The sequence below is a fragment of the Telopea speciosissima genome, chromosome 7 (assembly GCF_018873765.1).
Source record: "Telopea speciosissima isolate NSW1024214 ecotype Mountain lineage chromosome 7, Tspe_v1, whole genome shotgun sequence".
Taxonomy (NCBI): domain Eukaryota; kingdom Viridiplantae; phylum Streptophyta; class Magnoliopsida; order Proteales; family Proteaceae; genus Telopea; species Telopea speciosissima.
In genome coordinates, this window is record NC_057922.1 from 21512018 (window position 1) to 21539807 (window position 27790).

General features: G+C 39.1%; 1 protein-coding gene across 3 annotated transcripts; it reads left to right on the forward strand.

Moving 5' to 3' along the window:
- Positions 1-27046, forward strand: LOC122666605. Of its 3 annotated transcripts, none has more exons than XM_043862626.1 (10): positions 1-181; positions 581-806; positions 904-956; positions 1105-1141; positions 13190-13261; positions 18317-18421; positions 18660-18816; positions 18924-19000; positions 26779-26881; positions 26943-27046. In XM_043862626.1, the coding sequence occupies exons 1-9, from the start codon at positions 57-59 to the stop codon at positions 26842-26844; spliced, it is 918 nt and encodes a 305-aa protein (XP_043718561.1). In that variant the 5' UTR covers positions 1-56; the 3' UTR covers positions 26845-26881; positions 26943-27046. The 3 variants fall into 3 exon arrangements, with proteins under 3 accessions (XP_043718561.1, XP_043718560.1, XP_043718562.1); XM_043862625.1 differs by having other exon boundaries at positions 26779-26876; positions 26938-27010; XM_043862627.1 differs by lacking the exon at positions 1-181 and having other exon boundaries at positions 591-806; positions 885-956; positions 26779-26876; positions 26938-26988.
- The last annotated feature ends 744 nt before the right edge of the window (positions 27047-27790 follow it).

The window sequence follows — 27790 nt, forward strand, 5'->3', positions numbered from 1 at the left end:
CAATTTCATCCTGTGTGCTTTATGACATTTAGATACAAGATTTGTTTGAGAAAGAAATGGAGCTTAAAGGGACCTTTGTCCCTCAGTTTCGAGTTCCGGTCTCTCGTATAAACCGGGTGGTCGTCAAAAGGACCAAGCGGTATCCTCTGATCCGACTGGTTAAGGTTTCAACTTCATTCGGGTATTAGTAATTCATTTCTTTTTCCATTTCTGATCTTTTCTTCAATCTTTTCTGCATGGTAAACTACTTGAGCACTATAGATTTTTATCCATATTATACTTGAATATCAAATCTTGAATGTGGAAGTGAAATTGGATCTCAACCCACATTAGAAAGGAGGTTGGCCTCTCCATTCTCCTCGCCAATTAGAACAATCTGTATGGTTACCTCTTAACCAAGAAGTAGCTTTAGAGCGTCTCAATGGCCCCATAAAGGCTAATTGTATTGTCTGCATTTTTTATGGGGTCATAATAGGCCCATTTATGTTCTTGTTAATTATGACTAATCCATATCATAAGCATGTATGATTGATTGTTTCTTAGCCTTTTCGGATTTATTGATCTTTATGCATCCTTGCAGGGAGACCTTTCCGGAGTCATACCATAGATGGAAACCTATCAAAGTTCATTGCAACAACAATTCACAAGGTATTCAACAGTCACCGTTTACCAAGAGTGAGCGCGGCGTGCTGCCTGAACTCTCTTTTGACCGCGTGCAGCCAAATGACCTGGAATGTTGTGCAATACAGAAGCGACCATTTGGACGATTTGTTGCTCGCGGAGCTATGTTGGATGAAGAATACTGGGTAGGTTTGTCTCTCATTACTTTCTGTTCTCTGAAGACATCCTTTGATTTTCTTTTCTTATATTTATGTGTGTTATAGTCTGTTTATTGTTCCCCAGGCAGCAGCATGGCTGCGGGCAGAAGCTCATTATGAAGCCTTATCATATCTGAGGTCTTTTTCCTTCTACTAGTACTTTATAATCTTGAGAGATTTTTCACTGTGAAATTTGTGTTTTTTAAACTAAGCTTATTCTGATGCCGTGCACCATATTCTTTCAGATTCATGAATTTGAGTATTAATGATGACAATGTAATTTCAGGCATGTTGAGACTTGCAAGAGGAAACATGCTGATGAGGTAAATGATTCTTTTCCTGGTAGGCCTGTTTAACACAGAAGAGCTAATATGAATATGTGTGCCATGAAATAGTACTTCAATTTTTCGTTGTCTTTTGGAATATTAGGGTATTTTAGTTGTATTTCAAATTTATGTAGTGATTCGTTTATTCAGCAGTATGGTAACTTTTTGGCTGGTAATATGTGAGTTGTAGAAGTTAATGATTGCTCATCAATACTTGGAACTTTGTTTTGCAGCTTATGACATAGGGATTTTTGACTGGTAATATATAGACAGTAGAAGCAAACTCGTCAAACAATTAGCAAACTATTTGGGTGGAGTATTCTACTTTACATAGGGCCATATTTAATGCCTTAGAAGAAGCTTTGGACAATGAATTTTTGGGATTCTTCTTGAAGTGGGTTCTGTATTTTTTTTAACGTGTCAAAACCAACACTTTATTAGTGCAAAGCATCGAAGGAGTCGGAAAAGAAGTTAAACTAAGTCTTCGCCTTGGACAAAGATCCTGACGAGCTGGCAATAAGTATGATTATATTGAAATCATGCAATGGCTTTGGGCAGCTTGATAGGTATCATCCTCCATGGAGGCGAGTACCAAAACAAGCAGACGTAGGATTAGGTTCACAAATCCTAACGCTTAGGTGTAATGTGCCCAAAGAAGATCACTTAAAGCATTCAGTTAACTTATCATTGTAAGGGATTCAAAAGGACAGAACTGATCACATTCTCTTGATTTTTCATGAGGTTTTTGTAGTGAAACTGGATGATATAGAGGCAACAAATACCTTCAATTCATTAGCCTTTTTCATGTGTTGTACTTCAAATCTTTATTGTAATTTGGATATACATTTCTGTTGCATCTTTTTTATGCCAGTTTTTTTAGGCCAAAACTTTTTTTTGGGGCATGATTTTGATGTCCTCTGACAGTTTGTTATGTTTCCACCAAAACTAAGATCTGATGATTCCGAGTTTATTTGGCAAATTATCGACTTATAGCTAGTTTACTGATAGGGTTTCTAGCTGTGAGGAGATTAGGTTATATTGTGTCTTATAAGTGTCTAAGAGTCTTAGTCCAAGTACAAAAAAGTTTAAATATTCCTTGTCTACGTGTGGGTTTTACCACTCTATGTATGGCTGCATCGCCAACAAGAATTCTAGTCTTTAGAAAGAATGCGTGTTTTTTAAGGGAGGTTCTGCCCATGACCCCATGTCAGTGATCCTCGCTGGGCATGAGGTAAACTACTTCTACTTCTTCATCGTCTCTTCTCTCTCTCTCTCTCTCTCTCTCTCTCTCTTATAACTCGTCTACGTCTCTTTCTTGTTTTCTTATGCTTTCCTGTTTCCTATTCTGTATTTGTATTCTGTTATCCTTTTTCTTTCTAATACCAGCAGCTTAAATCTGAATCTATATTCCTCGTTCTCCTCTAATCAATTTCTATTACTCTGAACTTCTAATTCAATTTCCATATTTTTTTAATCACATCTTCTCATATCTTTTCTATTTTTTTCAGTCCTCCTGTTTGCGCATATATTTTATTAGATGTAGCAGATTTAGTTGCACATACTCTGTCTGATCAACTTTCTCTTTGTATCTGTTTATACTGAGCTTGGATTCTTCTATCCATCCTACATCAGTAAACTTAAATACAAAAATAAATGATGACTGGAGTATACTAGTTATCTCAATAAATTGTGATAACTTACTATTTCTGAATCCATTTCCCAAAAAAAAACCGAATAGCATTCAAAGGGATAACTTTGCAAATGCAAAAATTTGGAGGCTATTTTGAGGTGTTTTTCGCAACTTATGATTTAAGGGTTGATTTGAGCAAGACTGTGCTTGTTGGGGAGGGGAATTGGGTCAGGATGTGGATTTGGAAGGACTGAAGAAGTTGGCGTGTGCAAGAGACTAGATTCCATTTAATCATTTCTGTATTCCCATAATTGACAAGGTCTTGCCTATAGTCCACAAGGTGGCCTGGGTTGTTCTTGGAGTACTGGTCAGCTTAAGTGTTTAGGTGCCCATTGCACAGACCAGACCAAGGGGGGGGGGGGGGGATCTGAAAAATGGGGAAAAGGGGAAGAAGAAAAAGATTTTAAAGAAAAGGAAAAGAAGGGGGAGAACAGAAGAAATATACCCACAATCGGCCGACATACTTGGAATTGGCATAAAATATGGCAGTTAAAGCCTTGACTTGTATGCATTGCCTTTGCCTAGGCCTCTCCTCAAGGCTGCTTGCCACACCACCTTGCCTTGCCTTGTCTTGGTGCCCTGACAACTATGGTCATTACTATTTGGGCCCATCCTCAATAAACATTAAGGACTAGAAGGTTGGAAGAGACAATTCCACTCTATGGACTGACGGACTGGTGCTATAGGTTATACATGGTGGCATAGGGAAAGATTGCATGGTGACACACTGTTTTGAAGTTTGAGATGGAAAGGAGGCCATGATTGCCCATGTCTGAAGAGGCTTACTGGACAGGTAGTTTGAAAAGGTTTATAACTTGCTGGCACGTCTATATGGTAATGACATCCAGTGGGAGGAGGATTTGGGAGGGTGGACCTTCTGGCTGCTTTTCTGTTGTTGCTTCATTGTACACCTATTTGACTAGAGGAGCGGTTGAGCTGATAAGCGTGAGAAGAGAAGGTTAGTGGAAATTAGCAGGGTTTGGAAGACCAAGGCAACTCCAGGAATGACTATTTATAAATGAATAAGGTTCTTTCACTTGATGACCTATAATAGAAGGGTGCAGGTTGTGAATAGATGCTCTCTGCTATTGTGAAGAGGAAGCTACAGGGCATATGTTTTTGAATTGTTATTGGAGTTGCTATATTGAATCGATTCCAGACATGTTCAGAAAGTCTGCAAATCTTTAAGTATTGTCCAGAAAGCCCTCAAAATAAAAACCTACCAGCATATGATTTTAAGAACTACTTCTCCTCCTAGCTCTCTGGGAATCAGCAAATAATACTCAAAAAATAAATCTGAAAATTAAATAAACTCGTCCAAATCTGAACCTGGCAGAACGAACTTGGTCAGCTTTGAAATTGAAATCACATCTCTCAACTCCCACCACCTAATTTGTCATTGAGATGATGCTCTATTGAGGAAAACTATTCCCTAATTGTTCAGGTCAAAAGGAGAACTGATGTGGATCTAAATCTTCTATCCCCACCCAAAATTAACATCAAAACAGAGTAGAGGTATTTAAAAATTGAAAACTAGGTATCTAACCAGCAATGGATGGAAAACCTGACCTGATATGAGGAAAACAAATTGAGAATAGAAGAAGCAACAGTAGAAGATAAGGAAACCTTAATCCACCATGATTGTCCTGAGAAACCATTACACAAGCAACACATGAGCTTAGCAAAATTCACATTATAATTTCTTAATTCAACTTTCAAAAACCATGGTTACAATGCTGGGTTATCCTCTATTTATAGACTAAAAAACAAACTCCTAACGTCAAGAAATTAGAAATCAAAAGGAAAAAAAACTCCTAAACTAGACCATAGTTATCAAGGTGGCCTTGGTGACACTTAGGTGGCGCCAAGGAGCCAAAGTGATTTTCTAGGAAATGGGTGACCGGCTGCAAAGTTGTCTAGGTGCCTAGGTCCCAAAATCTATCAGATGAAATAAATCAAAAAATGGATTTTTGTTCAAGAATGAAATCTTATTGGAACTGTCCATATCCGGTTCATCCTTCGGAACCAAAGGGGGAAACAGAGGAGGGAGGGGAGGGGAGGAGAGAGAAAGTGAAAAGATGTAGATCACAGGTCCATGTGCAGCCGTAGGAACAAGCCCCAAAACCAGCCCAGTGTAGTTGTGGGAGTCTACTGGAGTGAGAGGCAGCCTGGTCTGATGATGTGGCAGGTTTTTTTTTGGTTCGATGGAGCATCACATAAGGCAGCCCCAGCTCAGAGAGAAGCATGATGAAGTGAAGGGACCAAGACAGAAATTTAAAAAGAAAGAGGGTTACTGTTCACATGAGCGGTACCCGAGTTACTGTTCACGTGAACTGTGATTTGGGGGCACATATGGACAGCTTTGTTCCTATTTTTTTTTTAGCTATGTTAGTTTTCCTTTGTTTCTATTTTTAGTTTCTAGTTTGGTTGTAATAGGAGATTAGATAGTTTCTAAATTCGGTTTTAGCAAGTTAGTAGGTACTAGTTTCTAATTTCAGAATAAGAAAGTAGGGTTAGCTTTTATTTAGAACTTTCTATTTCAGTCCTTTGTTTCCTTTATTAGATTTTGTTTCTATTTTGTAATCCTCCGAATAGCCAAAGGCCCAAAAGGGAGTTACTATTTGTAATCATGCTTTAGTTATATATAAAGGCAAGAGGCTGTATTGATCAGCCAATGATGAGATAAAAAAAAGTGCATTTGTTAGCCCTATAGCTGTAAGCAAGGTTTTAGGACTTGGTTTTGCCCCTGGTTTTGCCATGCCACGGAACCGAGTTCTGCCGAGATCTCGGCAAGATGGTGTATTTTTTCCCGTCTTGACTCGGGGGTGGGTTTCGGTGGCCATATGGCTAAGGCAGGTCTTGAAACTTGCCATCCACCCTATTTTAGGCCTTCTAAACACAATGGAAACATTAGTTTTTACAAATTCAAACCCAAAATGGTACTTTGACTTCGGACCCTAGGTTGGTAGTCTACGGTGTACGTGAGGTATACCCTAGGCCATTCCACAAAATATTTAGAACACATATGATTAAAGTAGAGGTGTAAAACAGCTTAAATAAGCATTAGGAGTTAAAAAAATAAAACCATAAACCATTTAAGCATTAGGCATCATATTCATAATCATTCATGGTGATGGTTCGACAGTTTGTTAATAATTGTTCGAAACTTGGAAAGAGACAGAGATTAAACAAATACAAGTGTAAGTGTGTGACAAGTCCTACCATTTGATAGTAGCTAGTACTGTTACGAGTGTTGGGCCGAGTCATCAAAACGACCATGTTGTTGTTGTTTATTGTCGAATCAAGCTCTGCTCTGATTGAATCACAAACGCTGGCCATGACATGTTATGCTGGAAGTAACGCTCAAAGTCGTCCACAACTGCCCTATAAACCGAGTCATCGGCGTATTGGAGGTACCCTATCCTAGGGTATATATCTCTGAAACGTAAGGAACTCGATCGAGAACCACTGCTACTAGATGGTGCCTATGGAACCCGAACCGGCACCAACATGTATGGTTGGGGAGCGGGACCCCAAAGATGCTTTCCACAAAACCTGACCCAGTATGTGACTAATCATCATACTCATAGGCAGAGGGTAATGATGATGAAGAGTCAGCTTTCCCAAAGGCCCCAATCTGACCATACCCACCCAATATAGTGACTAATGACTATACTCGGAACCGGTGATCCCCGTACCATATATAGATGATGGTGCACGCCACTGCTCCCCATGATGAATACCACTCTCCATATTCATGTCTCCAATATTGTCAGTCAAGCTCCTGATCGTGTCATCCATGGTATCTTACTGCTTCCCAACTGATGGTGTGAATCAGCGAGGTGAGCCTCTCTTGTAGGCAAATCCACCAGGCATGAGTGTACTGAGTATCTCCTGTGAAACGCACTAGCTCAGGGTCAGGCTCGAGCTCCTAGTAGTGATACCTCTCGTGCATACCCCCATCAGTCCCATCACCACCGTTATCATCACCACTGCTGATGTAGATTCCTTGACTGGCCAGCATTACCAAAGGAAGAAGAAGAAGAAGAACCAAGAACTTGGCCCATCGAACCAGGTTCTAATGGGCCAGGACTGGAACAGCTTGAGCCAGCCTAGCAGGACCAGATCGAGCCAGCCCAGCAGGCCTTCTAGAAGACCCAAGATTGTGCCCCACGATTTTGACAATCCCAGCCACCTCTATCTCGAGCTCTCTTCCTTACTCTGATTTTTTTGTTCTTTGCTGCTGCTATTTGAAGATTTCTACTCCATCGAGTTTGACTGCTTCTAGTCCCTGTTGCTGTGCAAGAAGACTCCTTATTTGCTGCTGGGGATCAAGTCATAAAACCTGAGTTTAGTCCAATCGAAACATGCTGCAACTTGGACTCCTCGGCAGAATTCAATCCTCCTTTGGAGCCTATTCTGAGATCTATTCCCTGCAGTGTTTTAGGGTTTTGTTCTACCCTTAGGGAAGACCACTCGATCTCTGTTGTGGGCCTTGTGGCCCCTTTCACTTGCTCTTGTTGCTGCTTCTGCAACCCCTCACTCGAACCAGGTTTGGGCCCCTGTTATAGTCTGCTGCTGCTGCTTCTCCTATAATTCCCCTGTGACAACTAAAGTTCCCTCTATCACAGCCTATTGTTTGAGACTTCTATTTGTTGCTGCTACTTCTGAACATAGTTCTAAAACTGAGATCTCGGAAAACTCAAGAATCTCGAGCTTCTCGAGACGAGTTAGCATACGAGACACAGAATATGCACAAACTTGAATATCTCGATCGAAATTTCGGCGAGATTTCAGTACTTTGAACCGTCTCGCTGAAATTTCGGAAAACTGCTACATTCTACATTGTAAAAAAACACCAACTCGAGAGCACACTTCGAAATTTCGAAGTAACTCAATAGAGAAGGAAGAAAACCTTGTTTCTTGACTTTTTGGCCACATCATCACTCAATGCAACTGGGATACACTACTGGGGGTTAACACATCCTACAGAGAAATCGATTGTATTGTTGGGAGTTGGGACATGGAAGACTAGTGAAATAGGGTGTCTATGTAATATGCATTGTGAGCATTTCACATGGAGGAGTTTGTAGCCGAAACTTTATGTCGTTAACTATTTTTTTAATACTTATTCAATATTATGTGTCTTCATTCATTATTGCATAATTTACTTGTTTTACTTGCCAATTATGTCTCATAGTACTCAAACAATGTGTAGGATAGGCAATTTTACATCAAGGGTTCAACGTTTACTGCCAGCAAAGAGTGCGATCTAAAACACCAAATTGGGTGTTTTTTTTACCATTTAAAGATTTAAATATGTTTATTAAGCCTAAAACAAGCTTTCCTTAAAGTTTTGGAGCCAACTGGGGCCATTTGTCCACCGAAACAAAAAAAAAAAGCACAAACTCGCCGAGATCTCAATCCCTACTGTGACTAGTCTAAGCTCTCTTCCTGTTCAAGCTTTATTCTCAGATTTGATTGCTTATTTCCCTCTACCTAGCCTGAGTTTATTGGAGTTTGAAGATTATTTTGGGACTGTTACCTTCAACATACAGTCTTACATTCCTGCTAGTACCCGAACCTGACAACTGAGGGTTCTCCTCATCAACCCCACCAACTTGAGACTTGAAAGGTCAGGTTGTCTGTGAATGCACATGGCCCTCGCAAAACGTATATACTCATCCACTACTTTAAGAAGATGGTCTTGCCATCATAATAGACCATGAAGTTGATGATGGACTGTCTAGTAGGTCTAGTCTAACCATCACACATAATAGTGACTCCATAGTTCCTCCCATTTCGGCCTTAATTAGTTGATGTATTTTTCAAGCTCCTGCTTCTGTTTGGGCAAATACTCATTCATCAATTTCCATGGAGTGGACCCCTTCACTCCTAGACCAGCCCCCCCAGGGGTGTCAATCATAGCTTGGTAATATGTCACCTGAGCAGCATTAGCTGGGATGCTATTATAGAAGAAGAACTTGGACATTGCATCAGCAACTTTCGATTTCCATCCACCCCATACTTGTTTTATAGTTCTTTGTTTGGTGTCTTGTTGATTGTATATAAGGGGATCCTGTGAAAGAATCTCAATGGGATCATCAACATCGAAGGGTGGGGATGAGGGTGCGGCTCCTCTCAAACTCTGGGTTCTCTTGAAAGACAAATCCCCCAGTCTCTGCTTCTTCCTCCTCTCCCCTATCAGTCGTGCATTTGATCCAGCTGGTCTGGAACCAGAGCCATCTACTCTTCTGCACATCTATGTAACCCTAACCCTTTCCATCTCAACTATCATCCGGCTCTCAGCCATTGCTCTTTGGTACTGTCTCCACTCTGCCTGTGTCTCAAAATCCTCATGCCTGGCCATGTACTCGTAACCTTGTGGCTGTGGGTGTCTCTCTAAGATTGCCTCATGAAACTCTTCCTTTGCCCTTTGCTTTTCTGCCTTTAATTTTCATCCCTGTAAGTGTTTGGACATGCTCTGTTGCACCTCATAAGGAACTTGTGTGCATTTGGCCACATCCTTGTACAGTTGTACCCACCAGCCAAATGCTGCTTTAATCTGGTAGCCTCTCCAGAATTTAGAAATTTTCTACAGTAGTTACATCTTGACCTTTTCTTGTCATTTGACATTGGCTCTCCATGCAGCCATGCTATATCTCCACCTCCACCTTCAGCCATTGCGCAGCAGTTTTAAACCTTGCCACACTGTTACATCAACAAATGCATTCGTTATTAGCTATTCAACATTATTTCAAAGACTTAAATTAATCATATAGCTATTTTCTATTTTACCCTTACCACCTGTATTTTTTTCATAAATAATCATACCATAAGTAATTCAAAATTATAATGGATGAAACAAAAATAATCATTTTCCCTATTAAAATACATTAACAATGCTTTCATTAATTTTAAATAGTTTTCAAAACAAAACAGATATTTTGCACTATTTTTTGGATTTTTCTGTAATTTTTTAAAATATATTTTAAATTTCAGAAATTAAACCATATATTAAATTGAGTTCCAAACAATGAGTACAAACCATATTTTTTGCAAGAAAATCATTTTATTTTTACTAGAAAAAATAAATAAGTTATTATTAAAACAGAAAAATAATTCGGCCTCCGTCAATCAATAGATTGGTTGACAGTGTATCACATATAATTACTACATAGTCAACAAAAAAAAATATTGATCATGTTTTTATAAAAAAAAATAGTTTTTGAGAAGTATTTTTTACCTAAACTGTTCTTGAGATGCAATGCAGCTCCCTCTCTTGATTTTTAAGCTTCAATTTTAAATCTACAAGCTTTAATCTTCAGTTGGAGGTGAAATTTGCCAAAAAAAAGCACCCAAACCCTTGTTCTGTGTGCTTTTACTTCACAGCAGACCGAGAGAGGCAAGATTTCGAGTTGAGGTTGAAATCTCGCCGAGAGTGTATATTTTATATAGTTGGGTTTGGTCTGGTTCAACTCGGACCGAGATATATCACGAGATCTTGGCAAGATACCAAGATCTCGATCGAAATTTTGATGTTTTTGTGTATCGCCTATGGTCTCGTCTTGAGTCTTTACGAGACCGAGATATTTTTGTCGTCTCGAGCCTTCACGAGACTGAGATATACTGAGATATTTTCGAGATCTCGGCTAGATCTTGTACTATGGCTGTGAGAGAGGTACGATGAGAGGCTGTGGGTGAGAGACCTGGGAGAGAATGAGAGGCTCAATCCAAACTATCCTATCTTCTACTTTACATTTTTTTTTCATTGTGTGTTCTGCTACGAGTTCTGCAATCAATTAACGGATATCTGCTACAAGTTCATCAATTGTTGCCCAGTTTTGAAGACCAAACCAGCATTAAAATTTGTTCAAGAAGATCCTGCCTGGGGCTAGGTCCTTCATGATCCAGCCTTACATTAGGAAAGATGGAGGAAAAGAGGAAAAAGGAGGAGAGAAGGGAGTCCCTATTTACCTATTCCTTGCAACAACCACTGCTTAATGTAGAACCAAGTCTCCAACTATTTAACTAGGAACCCAACTCTACAACAGGATCAACTCATAACAAATCAGTTAATTACAGCAAGCAAATCAGCAATATAAAGTACCAGTACACCTAAACAGTGAGGTGCTTCAACTCTTGTAATCTTCTACAGATGATAACAGTACTTTGAATAAGATCTGATACCAATTGCAGGATATAAAATAGAAACTGAAAATAAAAGAAAAACAGGGAAGAAGGAGATAAAAGAAAGGATAGGATAGTGGTTCGAGCCTCTCATTCTCACCTATGCATCTCACCTCAAGGCTTCTCAGCTCACATAGGACTCTCTCCGACACTGCCTCACACAGCCATTAGCAAAAGATATAACTTCGTCTTCATTAAATTGTGAAGGACTCTCAATGGTCCATTACATAATAGTGATGGTTGCTATTACAAGAAAGGAAATAAAACAAAATAGAATGTCTCTTACAAAGCAATATTGAGACTTGTACAAAAAGCTAGCTAAGATCTTAGCTATTAACCAAAATAGTAGGTACTGAAGTCAAATAAAATCTAAGCTAATAACTAAAGATTACACGGAAATAGAAACTATAAAAAGTAGAAACTTAAACTAAAGAAGTAGCAACTAATAAAGAGCGTCCAAGTGCATAAGGCTCCTGGTACTGCAGGGTCTGGGAGGGGCAAATGTGCGTAGCTTTACGCCTTGCTTCACAGGAGAGGCTGTTTCCAAAATAGAAACTATAAATGCAGAAACTTAAACTAAAGAAGTAGCGACTAATGTCTCCATCAAATCTCTTCCATTTGGACCCACATCACTGTTTAAGCGAACAATGTTCTGTGAACAGTAACATGGAAAGTTATTTCAGTCCTTTTCTTCTTCATTCTTCGATCTACGAAAATGGTTTTTTTTTCTTAAAATATTTGGTAGAAAGATATATCATTTGACTTCATACATTACTCCCCTTCTATTTATTAGTAAAAGAAGTAAGACTTTAATTTTATGTATATTCCTCCTAAAAATTACATCTTAAAATGTCAAAGTCTTATATTTTTCATCTAACCGTATGCTTTGATCATGCTCACCAAGGTGTCTTGCCACCACCTGGGCTCACCTTGGCGCCTTGATAACATGAACTAGTCTCTGAATTAGAACTCATAATGACACTAGGTCTCTATCAATTGGGTAGAAACTAAATTTTTTTTCCGATATGATGGACTACCCCAATATGTGGGTTATAAAGTCGGCTCAGTATAATAATAAACCCAAAAATAACAACCCCATGGCCCATATGACCCATAATGGCCTTTATTTAATGTCTACGAAGGCATGAACCTCTTAAAACGAGGCACATAACCATAGTTAACAAATCCTGGCATTTTATGAGAGATATACTTTCCACTGTGCCTATTTGTCCCGAATCTGGTTTTCTTCCCTGCACCACATCTTCTCCCACTGTCCCTCCTTTTTCTGTCCTTCCTCTTCTTCCAGCGAGACCTTGCCCATACATACCCGAATTCGTGTCACATATGGACATAAGATTAGGCATGTATGGGGCCTGGGAGGGGAGCCAGGTCTGTGTAACACAGGATTTTGTTGTAAGATTCTTTTTTCGTAGTATTTACTGAATTATGAAGCCAATAAATGGGATCCAAAAGGGGAGCATGAACTTTATTAACTGTGTGTTGTGGGGCCAGTCCAACCTTTTGGTTTCCTAGGAGGGGAGTTGTTGTTTAGATAAGGTAGATGTTCAAGAGGTGTACAGGAATTAAGAAAGAGTCCAAATCGTGTCTATTTATCGATCAATTTAGCTTATTTTGTACATAATGTATTGATTTTATGGTTGCTGCAGCAAAGAAAGGTTCTCTTCCTCAATCTTTTGTAGTGTGGAGATCTGATTCTTCTCTCTTTCTCTCTCTCTGATTAGCTTCTCTCTTTTGTTAATCGAAGGCTTCTCTTGCTTCTAATTTTTTCTTTGCATCTCTGTTTACATATCTGCTGTGAAGATCAGAACAATAGTCATATCTCCAATTGTTAACTGACATAAAATCTGTTTCTATCTTTCTGATCGAATATATAGATCTGAACCTCTTTTATCTGGTCTTAGAACTGGTTATTCCTATTATATCTCTTTGCTATTCAGAAATTCTTATATCAGTGATTACCCACATTATTCTTAAACTGAGATCTATCTGGGCCCATTACAGCAAGATTGCCCAAATTAGAACATCTTTTTATTGCTTTAGCGATTTCTGGTAACTTAATTCATAAATATAATAAATTTAAATTCCTCACCTAAATTATTCGTTGTTTATATAACTTAATACTCTTTTTCCTTTATAAATTTCAGGAGTTCTATGCATTGAAACAACGGTGTGCAGGACGGGATTGGAACTCACAAAAGTATTTTTGCATTATCACAGTAGGTTACTACTGATATGATTTACTTATCGTTACTTGTTTTAGCTTTGCTTTTTTTGGCAAATGTTAGTTGTTGATATATATTGGAGAAGTAAATCTACATTTCATCTTTAATTGCAATGAGCTTTCTCTCATCTTGTTGATCGGTGTTTTTCTTCTTCTTTCATACCTGCAAGTTTTTAGACCTACAGATTTTGCTCAATTATTCAAGTGATATGCAATTTAGCTTGGTTGATTCTAGTTGGTAAGTGATGGAGGGAGCTTCAAAGCCATGATGGCAGGTATGACAGTAAAAGTCGGAAGGTTCAAATAAAAGAATAAAAGGAATTGGACAAATATAATTACTCTAGATGCTAAATTGAAAGTTTTATATCGATAATCAAGATACAGGATTCAGTTTAAAAAACCCAGAAACCTGATCAGATTTCAAAAGTTTTGACCCTTTGGATGAGGGCCAAGAATATCGGACGCCCCACCATCATAGTTATCAAGGCATTGCCTGGCTGCTGCCTAGGTGACAAGGCACCTGGACATAGCCAAGGTGACTAGTGGTCTAATGTGTCCAGGTGCCTGGACCATTTTTGGTCCAAAAATGGCAAAAAACAGGAGGGAAAAGGAGAGAGGGGGGGGGGGGGAGGGGAGAGGAGGAGAAGAAGAGTGAAAGGAGAGAAAAAGAAGAAAATGAGTAAGAAAACATACTTGGAACTGGAATCAGCACATGGAATGTGGCTCATTTTTCTCAAATATGGCACTTGTCTTGGGCGGGTTTGGCAACCACCATGGTTTACCTTGGCACCGTGACAGCTACGCCCACCATCTTTGTTCCTGGATTCTCCACTAAAGATATGAAGCCATTAGAAGCGTGAACTGTTCAAGCTTCAAATGAACTACTGAAGGTCCTTGGCCCATCAGTCCCACTGGGTTTCTTCTTAGTTCTACAGTGGACTGAATATAATATTCTGCTCCTCATCTATTCCAGATACCCAAATCTGCCAATGGAATTCCTATGAAAGACACCATTTTCCATGGATGGATTTGTGGCCAACCTCTCAGGCACACATTTGTGAGATTGACCTGTGGCCCTAGATATGTTATTAGCTATGACATTCCACCATTGATGCAGTAGGTAGGAACAAAAAGGGGACATAGCTGATTGATTTCCCTTGATTCGACCTTTGTTTAGTTTTGATTTGATCTTGTTATGCGATAGCAGCAGTAGATTGCGATTGGATTGAGTTTTATTCTGTTTTCTATTTTGTTTATGGGAAAATGTTCTCTGTGCTGGGGGCGCAGGCTGCGCCCAGACACATGGGGGTGGGGCGCAATGACCACCCTGCCCCCTGAGTGGCAGGTCCATGTGTCTGAGCGCAACCTGTGCTGCGGCACAGAGAACAAAAGCCCTTTGTTTATAATCCGATCTAGCCTTATTCCAGTTTAGAAAGTCTGTTAGCTGTTAGGATTATTTTCTATTTTGTTATTGTCCAAGATTGGAAAGATTATGCTTGTTATGCAAGTACGGAGGCTGATCCTACTCTATAAAGGGATCAACCCCCCTCAGTTGTAACTACGAATTTTCAATTTATGAAATTGCTATTGCTATGTTATTATCTGTGTGGATTCACATTGTAAGGATTGGACTCTCCTTGGGCTGAGAGGGTGGGATCCCAAAGCCTTTAGTTGGTTCTGAACTATCTATGCTCTGTATTGCTGCTCTTCTGTCTTGCTAATCCCTGTGATATTACCGATTGATTTGGTAAGTTTTACTTCAGTTTTCCAAGCTCTGTAGTTGCTCTTTTTTCATGCCATTCTGCAACCTGCAACTTCTCTATCATCTTTGTTTCTGATCTATTTGTCTGAATCCTCACCCATCTTCCCTGCTCACTTACAACAACAACAAAAACTCAGCCTTATCCCAACTAAATGGGGTCGGCTACATGGATCCTTGTCCACCAATCAGCTCTATTTGAGGTTATACACTCATACTTGATACAAGGCCTAAGCTATTTATCGTGGATTTCATTTTATTTGGTTAGTGGTCATGTGATCACTTAAGTGATCATGTGACTTGGTTAAGTGGTCATGTGACTATTTAATGGCTATTTAAGTTGGGCTGGATTAGGACTCTATAAGTTCAGCCATGTTTTGAGTCTATTTCCTTTGTTATTTCACTTTCCTAGTTAGTTTAGGTTACATAATAGGTTAAGGATTCGATTAGGCCCTTTCTTTTTAGTGTAGGAGTCTATTTTTTGAGTCTTTTATATGAGTTGTAAGGGGGGGCAAGTATTGGACACGAATTTTGATTAATGAAAACTTTTTACTGCTCTTCTTCTCCATTGAAGATTTTTGTCTTGTGTTTGATCAAGGCTGGTGGGATTGGTGTTTGATCTAATCGACACCTTGTGGTGTGAATCCCGGGTGGATCATTTGAAGGTATCGGTGTTTGATCCGATTGACACCTTGCGGTGTGAAGCCCAGGTGGTTCGAATTGGTTATTTGTTTTCTCCATTGCTGTTATGTTCAAGTTCTACATTCAAGTTCTGATTTCAAGAGTGATTCTACATCATCAAGCACTGTTCAAGTCTACAACATCACCCTAAGTCTGATCCAATCTGTTCTTCATCCACAAGTAAGTCTAGGACTGAAAACCTGCAACTATTCTTCTTCCCTTCTAGAAGGTCACATGCAAGGTGATTTTTTGCGGGAATTCTGCCCAGCCAAATCTAACCGTTAGAACCTACTAAAATTTTGATCGAATCTTCCTCAAACTCTAAGAGAGACTTGATCCAAATTTCATTATCATCCACCCAGCTGTTTGTCTGAAATTACACTTTTACCCCTCTCCTATCTTTACTAGGAAAACTCCATAACTCCATATTTAACCATCTGATTTAGCCGTAACTTTCAACATATATTCCCCTCTACCCTACCCACCCACAATCTAAATATTAAGCCCATTCAACCACCTAATTTCCTGTTATTATAAACCCTAGATTCCCCTATTTTACTCTTTTCTAAAACCTGAAACCCTAACCCTATATTGCTGTTAATTCAAATCAGCATACTTCCCTCCATTAAAACATCTCAGGACCTTCACTGTTAGACTCCCCTACCTTGACTTGACATAACCCTAACCCTAACCGTAATTTCACCAAAAACCGTATTTTGACCTAAAATCATATTCTGCCTCTAACCGAACTACCAGTTCATATTAGATCCTGGTGTACTGGCTCCTAGTTGGTCTCCTACCAATCTGTGATTGCATTAAGGAGAAGAAAAGCAGCAAAAAGCTTTTCATTAATCAAAATTCGTGTCCAATACTTGCCCCCCTTACAACCTCATATAAAAGACTAAAAAATAGACTCCTACACTAAAAAGGAAAGGCCTAATCCAATTCCTAACCTATTAGGTAACCTAAACTGACTAGGGAAGTGAAATAACAAAGGAAATAGACTCAAAACATGGCTGGACTTATAGAGCCCTAATCCAGCCCAACTTAAATAACAATTAAATAGTCACATGACTACTTAAGCAAGTCACATTATTTACAGTGATCACATGACCACTAACCAAATAAAAAGAAATCTACTAACTAATCCCGTATGTAACCTTAGTACCCATATTTTAGGCCCATAAAAGTAGCCTATTACATAGAAAACCAATGGGATCAAAGGCCGAACATGTATATCACCCAACCCTAGATTTATTCCTAATGAAAGAAACCCATTTCGGTGATGAATCTGCATCAGTCTGTCTCTAGCTCTTTTAGTTCCTTCAATCTGAATCAAATCACTCCTCCATACTGGAGCATCTAAAGGCCTCCGTTGAACATGGCTATGCCACGTCAGACGACTTTCTCATAGATGATCATCCCTGCTCACTTATTCCTCATAAATCTATCTATTAAACCTTCATCCCAACCCTGATTCCCTGTCCGACTAGCACCCATCCCCTGTTCTGTTGCAACCCAATAACAGCTCTATTCTGTTAAATCCATCCGCTTTCCGTGAGATTTGTCCGCTAAACCATCGAAATACGTCTCCAGTGTCACCTCCATCTGAGCTCGTTTGTGAGAGAACAGTTTCTCTCAATGGAGCCCTACCCTTGTCGTAAGTCCCATTCTATTTCAATTCTTTTGTTTCAGGTCTAACCTCTGGGCAATCAGATTCCTTTGTTCCTGTTAGGAGACCCTTTCTAGCCTTATAAACCAATTAACCCCTTCCTCTTCTGCCCTATTTTAGCCCTTGGCATTGAGCCCTAAGTTCTGTAATTAGGGTTAAGGTTTCCTTGGTGCCACCAACCATTCTCATTCCAAAGATTTCTAGCTTAAAGTATACAGTTTATGGTTGCCATTCTTGCTTGATCTTTATCTTTGCATTTTGTTTAACAGTTTAGGAGAATACGCTCTCTTCATTTCATACAGATGGAAGAAAAAAGAAAAAAATTCCAAACTTTCCTCTTGTGCTATGCTTTTTGAAAATGTATTTAACTATTTATCTGAATTCATGCTACCTGGTTTAGTTTTTTGACAACATATATATATATTATTTATTGCAAAGAGAAAGATGGTGTACAAGGCAAGTTGACCATTGTAATTTGATCAATCACTTGTGTTACTGAGATCTCAAATTGGGTCTGGGGAAAATCCAGATACTTTACAGATGTAATGCCCAGTCGTTTTCTTGAAAAAAGTGGAATTGGAAAGATGGTATAGAACCTCTTTGAATTTCCTGAAACTGGTTTAGTGATCTATAATAGGGGAAGGGTTTCCTGTGGGCGAGTGTTGCCCCTGTGCGTGTGCGGAAGAATCATGTGGGGTGGCATTTCCGAATTTCATGGGGGAGGGGCAGGACAATCATTTTTCCCCCGTGTGTGCAGCGCTCATGCTTCGCACAGTTCTTTTTCCCTCTATAATATTTATATTAGTCACTTGGCGGGAGCATTCTTGAGATGGCAGTATAGGTCTCTAATGAACTCAGAAGATTTTTTTACTTATCATTGCAGTGCTTTTGGTGGAGCATAGATTGATTTAGTACTAATGCTTTTGTACATGTTTCAGGTTAAGAAGGAAGAGAAAAATGTAAGACGCACTGTGTTAAACAGTGTTGTTGGAACCCTTGATATTAGTATCCGGCAATTATTGCGAGGAGAATCATACCCTGGGGTATGCACTTAATTCACTTTTAAGCTTTATCCATCTCTGTTGTTGATGACTTGCAAAGACATGACATCCAGAGTGAAATATGAATACATCCCAATGACATTGTTTTCTTGATATTTTGGTAGATGTCAGTAAGCATGTTTCCTTGCTTTGCAATGTCCCGTTAATCGTTTCTCCTCAAATTCTAAACTTCATAATTAATATTGAAAATTTTCTTTGACATAACCTTGGTTATGTGCAGGAAATCAAGAGATCTTCAGCTTTTGTGGCTGGCCATGAGGGTTATGAGATCCTGAATTATGCTTATGCTGCAAATGTCTGTGTCTCAAAATTTGCTCGGCGTCAGGGAATTGCCTCTAATATGCTTCATTTGGCCGTTGATGTTGCTTCTGCAGCAGGTACCCTACGTCACTTTACGGGTTTGTATGCTGCATTTTCTATTTGTTGAACTTTTTACCTTAAATGACTAGTGGCCTTTTGTTTTATTTTTGGATTGTTCCAACAGGTATGAAGCAACTATATATTCATGTAAATGCTGACAACACACCTGCCCAGAAGCTGTATAGAAAAATTGGCTTTGAGGTATGGCATCAAAACCATTGACATTTAATGACCAGAATACCTTTATCAGGTGCTTCTGGTATTCTTGCTTTGGTTGCCTTTTGTACCGAGAGAGCAAGGTTTATTGATGGAAACAAGCAACTTAAAATAAATACCTGTAAAAGAAAGATATCATTTTCTTTCTTTCCTTATGAGTAGCCAGTTATTCATATAAAAGTTAAAACAGTGTGAACTTCAATGTAGGGATTAATGAATTACATCATAAAATTAGAGCAAAACAAAGAGAATAAGTGACTATAGAATCCTTCTGCTAGTTGACTACTTTGCCGGTAAATTGGCTGATCACACTCTCTCATGGAGATATTCAAGAGATATTCACCGATTGGCGAAAGGATCTTGTGGTGGAACCAATGCATATTTTAAAGGGGTTTCAGATTCTAACCCACATGCAGAATTGTAGGGTTCAAAACCAGCAAGCCGTCACCACTATTGACCCCAATCTATACCTCCGATCAACCCCAAAATCGTGTCACATATAGGCAACTAGTCGTAATTCAATCCCTCAAAGTAAAATGTTGATCCACTGGTTAAATTTCAAGTTCTGAGCAGGGGACTAAAATTGAAACTAGTTACCAGATTTAGAAATAACACCATATCTCCTCTCCCACATGGTAGAATGACATGAAAACAGAGACATAGCCATCAGTCCATAACGACATCAACATATATAAAAATCAGCCAAAACCAGTGGTCAAATATCTCAGAATAACAGAACACAGAATTAGATACTTCGGTGCAAATTAGCAATCACCAGCATACACCAATCCAGTAGACAGAATATTGTAAATTCCAGTCGGATACTGAGTATAATGGACAGTAAACAACTTCAAGAATTCCCCTCAATCCGATGGCTGGATTTCCCAGTTCAACAGTAGCACATGGTTAGAAACTAGAAGACAAAATTAGTACACACCAATAACTCCTTAACCAGATATCTGTTCAAGTTCTAAACCAAGATGAAGGCAGCATCTGTCCCCTTCTTGGAATTCACTAAGTGTCACAGGCAGGGGTTAACTGATAGATTACCTGATATTGAAATTGCAGCCCAAAAACTTGCAAACAGGGAACCGTAGGGTTTGAGAAGTCTTTGAATTCAGCTGTTGTGGATGGGTCAATGAAGTACTCTTCAACTTATAACTCATAAACAACAGCAACAGCAAGGTGTATTGATGGCTTGATACCTTTCTGTTGGAATCTTATTGCAGGTTTTAAAAAAAATTAGAAACTAAGAAGAAGAGAGATAGGAGAGCAAGGGGGATATGGCCAATGCCTCTCACCTATGGCCTTGGTCAGTCTCTCACCATGTCTGTCTCTGTCCCTCGCAGCATCAAGCATAAGTCAATCTTTCTTCAAAACTCAAATAGTGGGGGCTGTAGCAACCTCACTTTTTATTTTTAACTTCAATCAAAACCCCCTTGCATAGAGAGGGAATCTACTACAAAATTGCAACCCAATAAGAGAGAAATTAACCTAATATAGTCCCTACTTCTAGTTACATCTCAAGATAAAAACTGGATACAACAAATAAAATCTACCTTGTAGCTACCTACTAAATAATAGAAACAAACAGAAAATAGACACTACTTAATAGTCCCCCATGCAAGTCATATAAGGGGGACCCTAATGGGCTCAAACGTGGCTTGATGGACTTCATTGCTGGTCCATATGGGGCCCAAAGATGGGCCATCTCGATGGGGTTTCAGGACTCTTGACTTTTGCTGGTTCTTTCTTCTCGTCCCCCATCAATCTACATCATCTTGTGTACCAGGGGCATGTACTTGTACATTCATGAATCTACTTCTGAAATCAGTCACCTAATCAACAAGGTTGTGTTGTTTCTCAACCAAGAAACATGGGAAGCACGAGAAGAGAATCTTGTAGCCAAGTGATGGTCTCAGTCTTTCATGATCTCTATTAGACCTGAGTAGGCCATGACAATTCTGCCTTCATGATCCCTGAAGTCCCCTCCAATATCTGATGGTCTGGGTTTCTTATGGAAACAGTCCAAGTTGAGCTTTAAGCAAACCTAGGGGAGGTGATCATTGATGTTGCACATCTACAACAAAGGAACCAATTTATATCTTACAGAACCAAATGATATACCTTGGAATATTCAAATGTGCCAGCTTTCAACAACAATAACAACTCAGCCTTATCCCAACTAAATAGGGTCGGCTACATGGATCCATGCAAATACAATAATATAAAAATAATAGTTGAAGACGAGAGCAGAACACATTGAAAGAAACTCGGGGATATCCCTCCTAAATGGGGTCGGCTACATGGATTGTTGCCCTCCAATCAACCTCTATTCAAGGCCATACTTGAGACAAGGCCCAAACTTTGCATGTCTTTCCTCACTACTTCTCCTAGGATCATTTTAGGCCTGCCCCTAGTTCTTTTGAAACCTTTAATCTGTAAATCAAATCACTAATCCGTACTGGGACATCCCAAGGCCTCAGTTGAACATGACCATACCACCTCAAATGACTCTCTCTTAGCTTCTCATGTATAGTGCTACTCCTAACTCACCTTTAATATGGTCATTCCTTCCTTTATTCTTCCTAGTGTTGCCACACATCCATCTCAACATCCTCATCTGTTGTATTAATTAAGGTTCAAATAGATCATGATGGGACACATATCTTCCAATAGAATGCGTAGTTAATTTTTATTAGATTGAATTTAAGGCTAGGGTTTGTAATATTTCTAGGCATCATGCTCTCTAACTGCTGAACATGTGTTTGATTGATATTAATAATCTATTTTATCCTTGACATTGTAACTTTTCAAGCTTAGTAAGTGCTACCATCTTCCTCACTACTTCTCCTAGGATCATTTTAGGCCTACTTGGAACCTTCAATCTGAATCAAATCACTACTCCATACTGGGACATCCCAAGGCCTCCGTTGAACATGACCATACCGCCTCAAATGACTCTCTCGTAGCTTCTCATGTATAGTGCTACTCCCAACTCATCTTTAATATGGTCATTCCTTACTTTATCCTTCCTAGTTTTGCCACACATCCATCTCAACATCCTCATCGGTTGTATTAATTAAGGTTCAAGTAGATCATGATGGGACACATATCTTCCAATAGAATGCTTAGTTAATTTTATTAGATTGAATTTAGGGCTAGGGTTTGTTAATATTTCTAGCATCATGTTCTCTAACTTCTGAACATGTGTTTGATTGATATTAATAATCTATTTTATCCTTGACACTGTACTTTTTCAAGCTTTTTAAGTGCTATCATCTTTGACTGTCTGCATCAACTATCAAGTTGAAAGTGCTATCAGTGATATATGAAACTTCTAGGAACTGTTGCATTCTGTTATGCCCTGAAACTTACCCCAACTAATGGGGTCGGCTACATGGATCCTTACCCTCCAATCAGCTCTGTTCGAGGTCGTACTTGATATAAGGCCTAAGCTAAGCATTCTTTCCTCACCACTTCTCCTAGACTTATTTCAGGTCTGCCCCTGGCTCTTTTAGCTCCTTCAATCTGAATCAAATCACTCCTCCTCCATAATGGAGCATCCAAAGGCCTCCGTTGAACATGACCATGCCGCCTCAAATGACTTTCTCATAACTTATCATGTATTAGAGCTACTCCCAAATCAGCTCTAATATGATCATTCCTTACTTTATCCTTCTTAGTTTTGCCATACATCCATCTCAATATCCTCATCTCAGCTACATTGAGTTTATCTATATGATGCTTCTTAACTGCCCAACATTCCCCATCATACATTATAGCCGATCGTATGACTGTCTTATAAAATTTTCCTTTATTTAAAGGAATACGTTGATCACACAACACTCACAACACTCTGGACGCACCTCTCCACCTTCATCCATCCATCTTTAATTCTCTGTGAGACATCATCCTTTTATACTACCTTCTTTATTTATGATTGATCCCAGATACCTAAAATAATTTTCACCCCCTCATTATTTGTCCTAGTGTAACTAAGTTTTCACACCATATACTCCACCTTTGTTCTACTTAACTTAAAATCTTTGATTCCAAGGTTGATATCCATAGCTCCAACTTGGTGTTAAACCCTACTTTTGTCTCATCCACCAAAACAATATCATCAGCAAAAAGCATATACCAAGGAACCTCATCTTGAATGTCTCTGATTAAATCATCAATGATAAGTGCAAACAAATAAGGGCTTAAATTTGATCCTTGATGTAACCCAATTGAAACTGGGAATTCACGATCTTGATGCCCCACAGTTCCTACACTAGTCACCACATCATTATACATATCTTTAATTATGTTCACACATTTACTTGAAACATTTCTCTTCTTTAGTACTTGCTAGGTTAACTTGGCACAAGACCCAGACTATGCATGTCATTCCTCACAACCTCTCCTATGGTCATTTTAGGCCTGCACCTAGCTCTTTTAACTTCTTCAATCGGGATTAGATCACTCCATCTTATTAGGGCGTCCCCAGGCCTTCGTTGAACATGGCTATACCACCTCAAACGACATTCTCAGAGCTTGTTTCTGGTCGGGGAAACTCCCAAATCAGCTCTAATACGTTCATTCCTTACTTTATCCTTCCTAGTTTTGCCGTACATCCATCTTAACATCCTCATCTCTGCTACATATAACTTTGCTGTATGACACTTCTTAACCGCTCAACATTCCGCCTCATACATTATAGCCGGTCGGACAATAGTCCTGTAGAACTTTCGTTTAAGCTTCAAAGGAATATGTCGGTCACATAGTACTTCAGGGTCGCACTTCTCCACTTCATCCATCCCACTTTAATTTTCTGTGAAACATCATCATTTATGTCACCTTCTTTATTTGTGGTTGGCCCCATAAATCTAACAGTTACTTGGCGGTATCTCTCTCTCTCCTCAATTTTCACCATGCCTTTTTTTTTTGGTCAAGAATTTTCACCATGTCATTATCCATCATAATGTGACTAAAGTTATACATCATATACTCCGTCTTTGATCTACTAATCTAAGCCTCTTGTTTCTAGGGTTGATCTCCACATCTCTAACTTAGCATTAATCCCTGTTTTTGTCTCATCCACCAAAATGATATCATTAATGAGGAGCATACACCACGGGACCTCATCATGGATGCCCTTGGTTAATTCATCCATGATAAGTACAAACAAATATGAGAATTCCTTGCCCTGGCCTCCCACAAATCTCGCACTAGTCACCACGACGTAATACATATCAATATTTACATCTTTATATTTACTCAACACCCCTCTCTTCGCAGTAACATGCCAGATTAAATCTCTAGGGACTCTGTCATAGGCTTTTTCCAGGTCAATAAAGACCATATGGAGATCCTTCTTGCTAACTCTACATCTTTTTATGAGCCTCCTCAGTAGGTAGATAGTTTCTGTCGTGGATCTGCCTGGCATTAAACAAAATTGGTTCTTCGAGATATGAGTCTCTTTTCTCAGACGGGCTTCAATAACCTTCTCCCATTGTTTCATAGGATGAATCATTAGTTTTATGCTTCCATAGTTGTTGCATCTCTGAATATCACCTTTTTTTTTGTAGATCTGGACTATAATGCTTCTTCTCCATTGATTTAGCATTGTCCTTGTGTTCGTAATCTTGTTAAATAGCTTGGTTAACCAATAATATACCCAACGTACTCCTAGGACCTTCCACACTTCTATTGGGATCTCATCTAGGCTTGGTGTCTTGCCTACTATCATCTTTCTTAAGGCTTCTTTAACTTCCGCCACTCTAACCTTTCATACATATCTATGATGTATGGTGTCTTGATGAATAATGCAATCATCTGGGTCATTCTTACTCAAACTATCTCCATTTAGTAGTACACAAATATACTCATCCCATCTCCTCACAATGTCCTCATCCCTTATCAACCCTTTCCATCCTCCCCTTTTATACATCTCACCTGGTCGAAATCTCTACTCTTCCTTTCTCTCATTTTAGCTATCTTATAGATAGCTTTTTCCCAGAGGGTGGGCCTTAGTGCAACTGTAAGGTTGCTCCATTGTGACCTAGTGGTCACGGGTTCAAGTATGGAAAACAGTCTCTATGTGAAAAGCAGGGGTAAGGCTGCGTACAGTATGACCCTCCCCAGACCCCGTAGTGGCGGGAGCCTCGTGCACTGGGTACGCCCTTTTATAGATAGCTTTTTCCCCTTCCTGGTGTTGAGATTAATATAGAGATCCTCATATTTCTTCACCCTAGCATCACCACAATCTTCTTAGCCTCATTTTTTGTGTCATTATACCTCTTTTTATCTTCTGTTTCTTTAGTCCGTTGCCATGTCTTAAAACTCTCTTTCTTAGTCTTGATGGCTGCTTAGACCTCATCATCCCACCACCAAGTCTCCGTAGGAGTCTGATGACTATTCATGAGTCTCCTAAGCAAGTAAATAACATATGTTGTGGATCTTCCTAGCATAAAGCCGAAATTGGTTTTCCATAATAGTAGTTTCTTGTCTCAGTTGAGTTTCAGTAACTCTCTCCCATAAACTTGCAAATTGTTGTTCTTTGAAACTTAGAAGAGTATTAATTTCAAAGTTAGCTAATGTTTGAAGTCCAGTAAGCAGATGCATTTTTGTATTATGCAAGTCTGGCAACTCCAGAGTCCGGACCGAATCAACTGAAACCTGATCAATTGAAGTGTTCTTCCTAAAAAACCACGATGATGGGAAATCATGGAATTTCCTATTCACCTTGGCCTTGATAACATTGTGTCCCGTCCTTCAGTCTGGAAGTGGAAGGGGAAATGCTAAAGTTCATATTGGGGAAGCAAAGCCATGGATATGGTTTATATGGTATGATGGCCTCAACTGCACCGATTTTAATGCAAGTCACATTGAGGTGGATAACCTCTTCAGACTTCTACTTTGTCTTTAAACACAGCACTGATATTATTGTACATTATTGTTCTAACGATAATAATTGAAATAGAAAGGAACCTTATAAGATCCGAGTAGCATTTTTGAAATTCTGATAGGAAACAAAACTGCACTCTTAGAAATCCTACATTCTCTTATTGGCTTGTTGGAGGAAGGCTTCTTTTTCCCCCTTTTCCTTCTCATCTCCTTGGTTTCAAAATTTGCCAGCTCGTACGCTGACACCCCTCTTTGCCATTACCTCAGAATCTATCTGGAGTCTGGATCCATTTGATTTCCATGCTAACTTCCACGCTTTTAAGGAAGTTGCTTGTGAATTGCTACCCCTCTGTCCATGACATATCCAGCTTGTTGCTAATGTCATATGCTTGGTTATCCTTTCTCCCCAAGGCTGATAGTGTATAAATCCAATTACTCAACAACTTCTTAAAAAAAAAGGATCCGCTGTTACATTGTCCAATTAGTTCACTTTACATAGCATTTTATTACCCAGAACAATTTCCTTATCTTATATTGTGGCATGCCAGATTTCTCTGTATAAACTGTTACCCAAAGATCTGAAGAACTTCCAAAATATGGTGCTTCTACTATATAATCAGAAAATGGACTTGCCTTTTTATTTTAATGTACTATCTGTGTCAGTCTTTTTAAACATTCTACTGACAAATGTGAAGATTTGATTGATGGTAAGGATGTACATGTTGGGTCATGACCCATTCGTGAGTGACTAACTGTGATCATTATGCTAATATTCATTTCTTTTTTCCTGCTGTGTGATCTCAAAATTTACCTTTAGTAATAGCAGGTAGTAGCTGTATTCTCATCAATTATTCATTTAATGACTACAGATGGTAAAAACTGCATCTAGTCCGTCGTCAAAAGGTCAAAGGCTTCTGATGTGTATGGAATTGTGAGCAAGGACATACCTTTCAATGTAGTACCTAGGTTATACGTGTTCTACCCAGACACCAACAAAAAAAAAAAATAATAAAAAAAAAAATGAAGGTTTATATGTGTGAATATGTGTAATTGAAATATATTTTGTACTCTTTTCTTGTTTTGTATTTGGTTGCTCAGTAGTTTTCCTTCACTATGTCAATTGTCAAGTCTGTTACAAAGCTCAATATCTTAGAGTAAGTTTGGTAATGCTTATAGGATGTACACCACATTTTTTTTTGATAGGCAAATAGACAATACACTTCACTTGTGTTGCTGATGATATATTATTGAATTCTGGGATAGTCTCTGTCCTTCGTGCATGATTTGAACTATCGGAGCACTTGTGAAATTACAATTCAGTGACATGGGTGGGTCAGAGGACCCCACGAACATCTCATTGATCAATTGTCGCTTGAAAAAAGCATCTGGTTGAAAGTGAGTTCAAAGATCCATAATATTACAAGAATGCCATGTCATGTTAATTGAATTTAGTGGTGTTTTTATAGTTTTATCACTTTGGACTAGCTTTTGAGGCACTTTCTCTACTTGTTTGGGGATGAGGGCCCACAATTGTATCACATCGACCCCCCCCCCCCCCACCCCCATTGTGGCGCATGGCAAAAAATAGTAGTTCGGTAATTACATCTGTTCCCGTGGGGATAATTCTGAGGGCATCCTTCAGGCAGACTTGGAAAGCATATTCACAAAAGTAGTCAGTTTCACTTGGAAGTGTATGCACTGAGAAGAAACTAAGGATCGTTGTACACGTGATTATAAATTATTGAGGGGAAATGCGATTGGGAGCACTCCTAGTCAATAATCGCTGCCTGGGGTGTCACATGGTCCACAGTAAAGTGAAATGCAATTGTTAGTAGGGCTGTAAATGGATGGGATTCGGCTAGGATAGTGCTATATTCACAT

Coding starts and splice junctions, on each gene's coding strand:
- LOC122666605 (XM_043862626.1), top strand. CDS start 57: ATGGAGCTTAAAGGGACCTTTGTCCCTCAGTTTCGAGTTCCGGTCTCT. Junction 807..903: donor TGTTGGATGAAGAATACTGG/GTAGGTTTGTCT, acceptor ATTGTTCCCCAG/GCAGCAGCATGGCTGCGGGC. Junction 1,142..13,189: donor AGAGGAAACATGCTGATGAG/GTAAATGATTCT, acceptor TATAAATTTCAG/GAGTTCTATGCATTGAAACA.